Source organism: Phodopus roborovskii, unplaced genomic scaffold (assembly GCF_943737965.1).
Source record: "Phodopus roborovskii unplaced genomic scaffold, PHOROB, whole genome shotgun sequence".
Lineage (NCBI taxonomy): Eukaryota > Metazoa > Chordata > Mammalia > Rodentia > Cricetidae > Phodopus > Phodopus roborovskii.
Genome location: NW_026125444.1, coordinates 2,868,335 through 2,876,976, shown reverse-complemented (window position 1 = coordinate 2,876,976; position 8,642 = coordinate 2,868,335). Strand labels below are relative to the sequence as shown.

The 8,642-nt window shown below is 40.8% G+C and overlaps 1 protein-coding gene across 3 annotated transcripts; it reads left to right on the top strand.

Moving 5' to 3' along the window:
* Positions 1–2,709: 2,709 nt before the first annotated feature.
* Positions 2,710–6,766, top strand: Gpr85 (G protein-coupled receptor 85). 3 transcript variants are annotated; one of them, XR_007833942.1, is made up of 2 exons: positions 2,710–3,338; positions 3,732–4,570. XR_007833942.1 is itself a non-coding variant. In XM_051175696.1 (2 exons), exon 2 carries the CDS (start codon positions 4,945–4,947, stop codon positions 6,055–6,057), a length of 1,113 nt encoding a protein of 370 aa, XP_051031653.1. In that variant the 5' UTR covers positions 2,718–3,338; positions 4,775–4,944; the 3' UTR covers positions 6,058–6,766. The 3 variants fall into 3 exon arrangements, 2 of the variants coding, with proteins under 2 accessions (XP_051031653.1, XP_051031654.1); XM_051175696.1 differs by lacking the exon at positions 3,732–4,570 and adding an exon at positions 4,775–6,766 and having other exon boundaries at positions 2,718–3,338; XM_051175697.1 differs by lacking the exons at positions 2,710–3,338; positions 3,732–4,570 and adding exons at positions 3,465–3,623; positions 4,775–6,766.
* The last annotated feature ends 1,876 nt before the right edge of the window (positions 6,767–8,642 follow it).

Sequence of the window (8,642 nt, the reverse complement as noted above, 5' to 3'; positions counted from 1 at the left end):
CAGGATCACCCCAGCATGGTAGAGGCAAGAACTCACTAGTGGCTGCTTTGCATTTCAGATCTTCAGCTTGAACCCCAATATCTGTCTCTGGGATTTTATTATTCATGCTACAGATATCATTTTAGAATATTTTATTTCAGTCTATTTTATGAATTCAAATTCTGATGGGTTTTCATATAAGCAATGCCAATGTGTAGAATAAGACCACTACACCCATAATGAAGTTGAGCATCACAGGACAAAAATCTAAACTAGATTAACTTCAAAAAGAAGGTAATTAACTTTTTAAAATAAAATTGTTGTTATTTAGTATAAAGACCAAGTTGAGCAAATTACCTCAGTCTTACTAAACACAAAGCAAAATACCAAATGTAATATGTCAAATGCTGAAACTCTTTAAAATCCTTAAACCCAAGGATTAGGATAGAAAGTACCTTGATGCATTTGCTTTGTTCCTTCATTCTTAATCTGAAAATCAATTTTTCTAGGTTTGGTGATACAAGGAATCAAAAAAGAAATTAGCTGAGGTCAAGTCACCCTACAATGGGAACATAAATCTGCCACAGCAGCTATATGTTTAAGAACCTGTTGATAATATTAAACTTTGTTGGGCTATTAAACATATCCTTAAAGCCCGTTGTTGAAAGATGCAAAATCCAGCATGTTTCTCCTGTAGTGTTAATGAACTAAATTGAGAATTATTACATCGGTTTTTGAGCCCCCTTGCAAGGCAAGAGAATGGCGTTCTAATCTAACAGCTGGGGAAACACGGAAGTGAACGCAACTGTGCCCAATTACGAAAGAACAGTAGTTCTAATATGCTGGGAAGTTGATACCAAAGATTCTACATATCCTCTTCTATTACCTAGTTCAACCCTTGGATCCTAGCGCTGTACGTTTCCCAGAGTGCATTATTGCCCTGTGCGCCCCCAGTGTATGTTCCCCCTTTCATTTGCTTTTAAACTTTTTAATCTGTACAGCCTAACACCTGGGTCAATGTTGGGTGTTCAGCAAACTTAATTGAATCTCTTACTCTATTTAAAGTATTTTTTTTTTAATCTTAAAAGTTCAAGAAATAATCATTCTCTTTTTAAATAACTTTTAAATTTAAATTTGAAACAAGTTTGTTTTACATGTCAAATCCCAGTTCCTGCACCTCCCTTGTTATCCCCACCAACCCCTATCCCATCCCCCTTCTGCTCCCCAGGGAGGGTGAGGCCTTCCATAGAGGATCTTCAAAGTCTGTCACATCATTTGAAGCAGGGTCCAGGCCCTCCCCCATGTGGCTAGGCTGAGGGAGTATCCCTCTATGTGGAATGGGCTCCTAAAGTCCATTCATATACTAGGGATAAATACTGATCCACTACCAGAGACCCCATAGACTGCCCAGTCCTCCCAACTAACACCACATTCAGGGAATCTGCTTTAGTTCTCATTCTTTGCAAAATGCATTGAGATATAATTTAAGAAGTAGAAAATCAATATGTTGTCTCTAAAAAAAAACTAGTTAGAAATTTCACTTAAAAGTTTTTCCCTGTCATATAGTTTTGAGTTCTTCAGAATCGTCTTCTCCAAAAACTGGGATGTCATACTTGGGTGGAAATACCTTCAAGTTACTTCCAGTATTGTTGCAGGGTTGATTCTCCTAAGTAAAGGGAATGCCTAAAATGAGTGTCTTATGGATATCCAAAAGAATACACACACACACACAAACACACACACACACACACACACACACACACACACACGCACACACACGCAGAGCTAATCAATACTTTTTTTTTAATTGGCTAAGAAAATCTCCAATCAAATCAGGGCAATTAACCTTATTTCAGCATTACTAACATTGGTCTTTGTGTAACAACTGTGACATCATGACAGTGAAGTATTTAAGCCTTAAACATTTTACCTCTGTGTGTCCAATAGAAATACAATATGTAAATTAACCTATATTATCTGTATGCTGATTGGCTTGACTTCCCCTGAATGTCACAATCTCACCACCCAGCGATGAGGTATTTTACTGCTGTCTCGAGATCAAATTATTACACTAGAAAGATTTTTTATTTCTGTTTCATTAACAGATTATTATAAAGCAATAAGCTTGCAGCAAGACAAGCGGGCGGTTTACCTTGGGAATTAACGAAAGCGTGCCTGCTAGCTTTTAAGGGGTGGAAAGTGGGTAGTTGTTTAAAATCTTACCCCACCCTCATAAAAAACTCTTTGGAAATGGGAGAATCGGGACGTGGATGATTCTAAAGGAGTTCCTAATCACCAGGTGTCAGACTATGTGGTGTTTGTGGACTGGTGTAAGTTTCTGATATTCATCATATTCCTGGTATTTTTTTTTAATGTCTAATAACGAAGGAGAGGCAAGGAGGGATTCATACACACCACTGCTTTGACATCAGCAACCTATTGGTCAGCCCAGCTTGGAGAAAGGAGAGGCTTGTTGCTTGGTGGGGTGGGATGTGAGGAACAGCCATGTAAAATCTCTGTACTCCTGATCTGTTAGTCACGTTCTAGAAGGTAGAATGAGTGTAGATGGCTTTTGCACTTGTCGCCTGAACTTAGCTTCTCCTTCCTTAAACGCAGATCTGCGTGCCTTCGAGAACAGATGACGGCTAACAAAGACAGGGCTGCCCTAACCCGCTTCCCTTCTTCCCCCCACTGACAAGATTTTTTTTTTTTTTTTTCATTCTTTCTTTTTTCTTTCCCCAGCTACCGTACCAAATCAAAGATCAGCAGGGGAAAAACAATCTTTTGAGAAGAAATCTCCAAGGCGCATCCAATGCTTAGCAGGACCACCCTGACAGAGAAAGGAAGAGGATGTTTCGGGAAGGCGAGGGTTCGGGGCAGCTGGGGCGGAGGCGGCGGTCCGCGGCTCGGTGGCTTCGTGCGCTGCCCTAGGGGAAGAGGATGGGCCTGAGGTCCGGGAAGAGCCTTCCCGAGCCCCCCACTTCCAATGCGGGGAGGGAAAAGTTCCGAAGCAGCCTCGAGGGAACAAAAGCTTGATTCGGGGCCGGCTGAACTGGACAGGACCTTAAAGCAAGCCAGTCTGCTCCGGGGACAGGCAGGGGCTCCCGCTGGCTCGGCGGAGGCTGGAGCAACCCTTGCCGCCGCCCTCGCCACCGCGCCGCCGCCGCGGCCCCTGCGTTACTGGGGGAGACGGTGCCGCTGCGACAGGGGAGGACGCGGCTGGAGCTGAAGGAGGCTCCACCGCGCAGGCGCCGCCGAGCCCTGCCTGGATGCTCAGTCAAGGCACTCAGGAAAAAAAAAAAATCAGCAATTTATAGAAAGAAGAAGCTATAGTCTGCCGGGATATCCAACACCAACAGGTAGGAGGATATACTCTCGGTTAAGTTTGGGGGAGGGGGATTGCACCGTGTTGATGAAACTGCAGGTTCACCAGGATGCAGCCCTCCCAGAGGGTTTTTTTTTTTTTTTTTTTTTTTTTTTTGACAATAAACTGCATAATGGAAGTACATTCAGACAATGCATCTTCTGGAAGGCTTATTGAGAGTTCGGTTTCGGGAAAGCTTTGCAAAGCTGAAGAATATCAGACGGCGAATCACCAGGAACCCTTCCCTTGCAGCATAGAAGCAATCTCTCCCCATCTTCGAGTATGTAATGCATCTCTCTCTCTCTCTCTCTCTCTCTCTCTCTCTCTCTCTCTCTCTCTCTCTCTCTCTCTCTCGTTCCCCCCTCCCCCACCCCTGTTATAAATCCAGGGGTGGTGGATTTCAGGTTTCGTAATGTTGCATGATGTGATGGGTATTTACCCGGGGATGCACCGGTTGGGAAATTAACATCATCGGATGCAGTTCCGCCTGGGCTTCCATCAGCATATTCCAGGCAAGTGAGAAGTGGCAAAGGAAACTCGCTTCGTGGGAATAACAGAGGAATCTGATTTCCCTGGTGTGGCTCCCAGGCACCTAGGAGACAATGTGCATTTTGTTTGAAAATAAAGCCACTTGTGATTTGCAACACAGGTTATCAGTGTAAATGAGAAAGGCTTAATTACCTAAGAAATACCGGTTCATGTTATATTCATTCGAATCCAGGCAGCCAAGGTTGACAAATGGAAGTGCATTATTCCTCTGGGTGTGTTTCCCTGGCCAATATTTACATTAACCATTTTTAATAATCATGTAGGCTTAAAAGAGACAAGATTTGCCAAAAGGGGGGTGGGGTAGGGAGAGAAAGACAAAAGATTAAACCACATCAAATCTTGGGACAGATTTCTATTAATTTTGAAGTGTGGTGTTGAAATTATGCCTCAAGATGAATCAATAAATACTCTTATGCAGCATGAACAATGACACTTGACTTAAAAGATATATTTTGTAGAGGTTCTTGGATGCATATGAGCAGAGCTGCTTCCTTTAAAATACTGATGGTACTAAAAGAGCTCAACATAATTATGGGTAGCCTCCTTTCTGTCTCCTATCAGCAATCTTGCAGATTCCATTGCAAAGCTAGTGATTAACTCTTGGGTTGGCATATTTTACAACTGTGGTACAATTTATTCCCTTCCCTCCTGAAGGTGCCCAAATCTAACTATATGGTGTTTACAGTAAGGGCACTGTTAAGTCCACCTAGCTTAGAGCAGGAAAATACCCAGTACCCTGACATCTCCAACAACTGCTGAAGCAAACACTAGTGTTTAAAATGGAAACTTTATTTGCTTCATCAGAAAGGAGCAGCTATATGCTAGCACTGACATAATGGCTTGTTAACTTAAGAACTGATAGTTTTCTTTCTTCTTCTTCAGATATTCTGATGGCAAATCAAACGGAAGGAAAGAGGAAGCATGACCACAGATTGGATCTGATCTTTTTGTGGATTACATTTTCAGTAAAATGTATGGATCTATCTTTTCCTTGTTCAAATATCTAGATCATGAGACTTGACTGAGGCTGTTTCCTTATCCTCCATCCATCTATGGCGAACTATAGCCATGCAGCTGACAACATTTTGCAAAATCTCTCGCCTCTAACAGCTTTTCTGAAACTGACTTCTTTGGGTTTCATAATAGGAGTCAGCGTGGTGGGCAACCTTCTGATCTCCATTTTGCTAGTGAAAGATAAGACCTTGCACAGAGCTCCCTACTACTTCCTGCTGGATCTGTGCTGTTCAGACATCCTCAGGTCTGCAATTTGTTTTCCGTTTGTGTTCAACTCTGTCAAAAATGGCTCTAGCTGGACTTACGGGACTCTGACTTGCAAAGTGATTGCCTTCCTGGGGGTTTTGTCCTGTTTCCACACTGCTTTCATGCTTTTCTGCATCAGTGTCACCAGGTACTTAGCTATCGCCCATCACCGCTTCTATACAAAGAGGCTGACCTTTTGGACGTGTTTGGCTGTGATCTGCATGGTGTGGACTCTGTCTGTGGCCATGGCATTCCCCCCAGTTTTAGACGTGGGCACATACTCGTTCATTAGGGAGGAGGATCAGTGCACCTTCCAACACCGCTCCTTCAGGGCTAACGATTCCCTAGGATTTATGCTGCTCCTTGCTCTCATCCTCCTAGCCACACAGCTTGTCTACCTCAAGCTGATATTTTTTGTCCACGATCGAAGGAAAATGAAGCCAGTCCAGTTTGTAGCAGCAGTCAGCCAGAACTGGACCTTCCATGGCCCTGGAGCCAGCGGCCAGGCAGCTGCCAATTGGCTAGCGGGATTTGGAAGGGGGCCCACACCACCCACCTTGCTGGGCATCAGGCAAAATGCAAACACCACAGGCAGAAGACGGCTGTTGGTCTTAGATGAGTTCAAAATGGAGAAGCGAATCAGCAGAATGTTCTATATAATGACTTTTCTCTTTCTAACCTTGTGGGGCCCCTACCTGGTGGCCTGCTATTGGAGAGTTTTTGCAAGAGGGCCTGTAGTACCAGGGGGATTTCTAACGGCCGCTGTCTGGATGAGTTTTGCCCAAGCAGGAATCAATCCCTTTGTCTGCATTTTCTCCAACAGGGAGCTGAGGCGCTGTTTCAGCACAACCCTTCTTTACTGCAGAAAATCCAGGTTACCAAGGGAACCTTACTGTGTTATATGAGGGAGCATCTGTAAATCTTTAGCCTTGTGAAACACTCACCCTCTCTGCTAAGCAATTGTGGCCTGTAGCCATGTCTTGAGAAGAAAACCAAGGATGGGAGCAGCAGTTATAAGGATTTGGGCAACATTCTGCAGTCTTTGCAATAGTTCACCTATAATCCTATTTTAAATCTCAGAGTGATCCTGCTGACTGCCTTCGAAGGTTTGTAATTAAGAAAGGACAGAACCACTGCCCTAAGTTTCTTTCTGTGGTTGAACACTAGATAATGAAAGTAGCAGGTGCTAAGTATCAGTGCTAAATGCTGTGTATATCATTACATATGAAAAAAAACTTACAATTAGCATTGGACATTTTAATAAATTAAGTTGACATGAGGTAAATGTGTTGATAAAAGCTAATTTTAGAAGTTTGGAGACTTTAAAACATTTCATACTATTTTTGTTTTGCAAAGACTTCACTACTTGGGGACTAAATAGTACTGTAATCTTCTAAAGATGTGCCATGAATTATTGGGGTACAACACTTTAAACATGCCTTGTACGTTTGGGGGAGCATTCCAAAGCAGTATTTGGTTCCAATTAGAGTTTACCTTTTTTGTATTAATATATTGCTATTTCTAAATGCCACTCTCCTTCCCTACCAGTGAAATTGCTAGCATTGAACTGTATTATGTGTTTTCTGTTCATTCAGTAAACAAGTTTCCAATTCATTTCTATTTTACAAATGCTAGATATCTGTCTGGGAGGCAACATGATTGGTATCAACTAACCACAGATGAGCAGTTCTAATGATGCAGAATAAACACGTGTTGCCTTAAAGGGTTATCTAGTATCTTTCATATTCATTAGCAGTGGAGAAAATGGTCAAAAGGCATTGAATCAGTGACTGGCCCTGGCTGTTCATCAGGAAGTACATGGAAGAGCATTGAATACTTTTCCAGTTTTCCTCACATGGTTTGGAAACTAAGGTGCACATCACTCGGGTAATGAGATTTTCTTCTGAGGTGTGCTACCCATTCTAGTTTGTTCTAAGAAATGGACAGTTGATGTGTGTTTATATTGTAAGTCAGCCATCAAGGGGAGCCCACAGCCTTAGGATGACACCTGGCACAATTTGTGAAGCATTTATTCTATGGAAGGCACAGTCTTGTTTATACTTTCTGCACATTCAGTGTATTGGTCGTTTAAATTATTTCAGTTTTAACTTGTGAAAGCTTACAATATGATTTCTGGTATTTTAGAAATACATTAGATTCTGTGAGTCTCATTCTTTAAGATACAGATGTGTGAACTTCAATATAAAGTTGCATTTGCCAAAATTTATCTGTGTAGCCTGTTAATTTTCGTGGAATAAATTTTACATTTTTGGCATATAGTTTTCTTTAATCTCGCAAACAAGCACAAACTAGAAAAATTAGTTTTATTATGATTTTTTTAATTTTTTGTAGTAACATATTCTGAAACTGAAGTATATGATTGATAGCATAAAGTTGACTTAATATTTCTAAAGCATTTTGGGGTAACTTTTCAAATCCATCACATTTTTTATTCTTATATAGTAGTAGTATTTACAAACAAATACATGCTTAATTGTTTGGTTTGGAGTTTTAATGTAATTATTACACTTTAGTGTACAGTAGAATTTGAGCTCTAAATTTATTACTTGTCAGATGGGTACAGAAAGAGTATGACATAGCCAGAGAAAGTTGTTACTGGTTCTATTGGCTTTCCACTATTTTATTTGTTTCTGGGGGGATTTTTTTTGTTTGTTTTGTTTTAGACTTCTATTTGAAAAATAATGTTAAGATCCTAGTGAAACAGAACTTCTTAATAATATAATACTTCTATAAACAGAATTTTTAATATAAGTAGAAAAAACAAAAACTGAAATTTTTCAATCGTCTATGCAACTATTCAGTTTTGCTCAAGCCATGATTAGTGAGCATTCTAACCTCATTTCTACACCAAAGCTTATTTGCTCTGAGAAAAAGTTTAATGCACAGCAGTGAGATGGATCTAGCAATAAAATCTTCTTGTTCATACTAAAACTGTTATCTAAAACACAGTAAAGACAATGTTACCCAAACATGGGCTGCTAACATGTTTCCATCTCAAAATTTATAGGCGAGACGTGGCATTTATTATTTTCTGGGAAAAGTTTGCTTATAGTTTCAAATATCAATCAGAAATTTCAGCAATGATCTTGAGGCCAGGGAACACAGGTTTCACTAATGTATACTTCTATTATGTAGATAAGTAAATAAATGTGAATTAAGTTGGGGCCAGGGCATAGGAACAAAGAGAAAGGCAGATCAGTTTGCCTGATCCCACCTAGTTACTCAAACTAATGACTCATTTTGTATAAGTGACTAGTCCCTGGGGTTAGTGAATACAGCTAACTCTAGTGACTGTCAAGGGACTGTCATTCTTGGCCTACTTGGCACTTGGAGGTGAAGTCTAAAGCACTGAGTCAATGAGCCAGACACAGCCCCAGTTATCAATCAAATTTGTAAGTCAACTCGGAATAATAGTAATCATAAAAACTAAAAGTCTTCTCCAGTGTTTTTGTGACCAAAACATATTATC

What these genes read in the sequence shown, in the direction of transcription:
- Gpr85 (XM_051175696.1), top strand. Translation starts at nt 4,945, where the DNA reads ATGGCGAACTATAGCCATGCAGCTGACAACATTTTGCAAAATCTCTCG.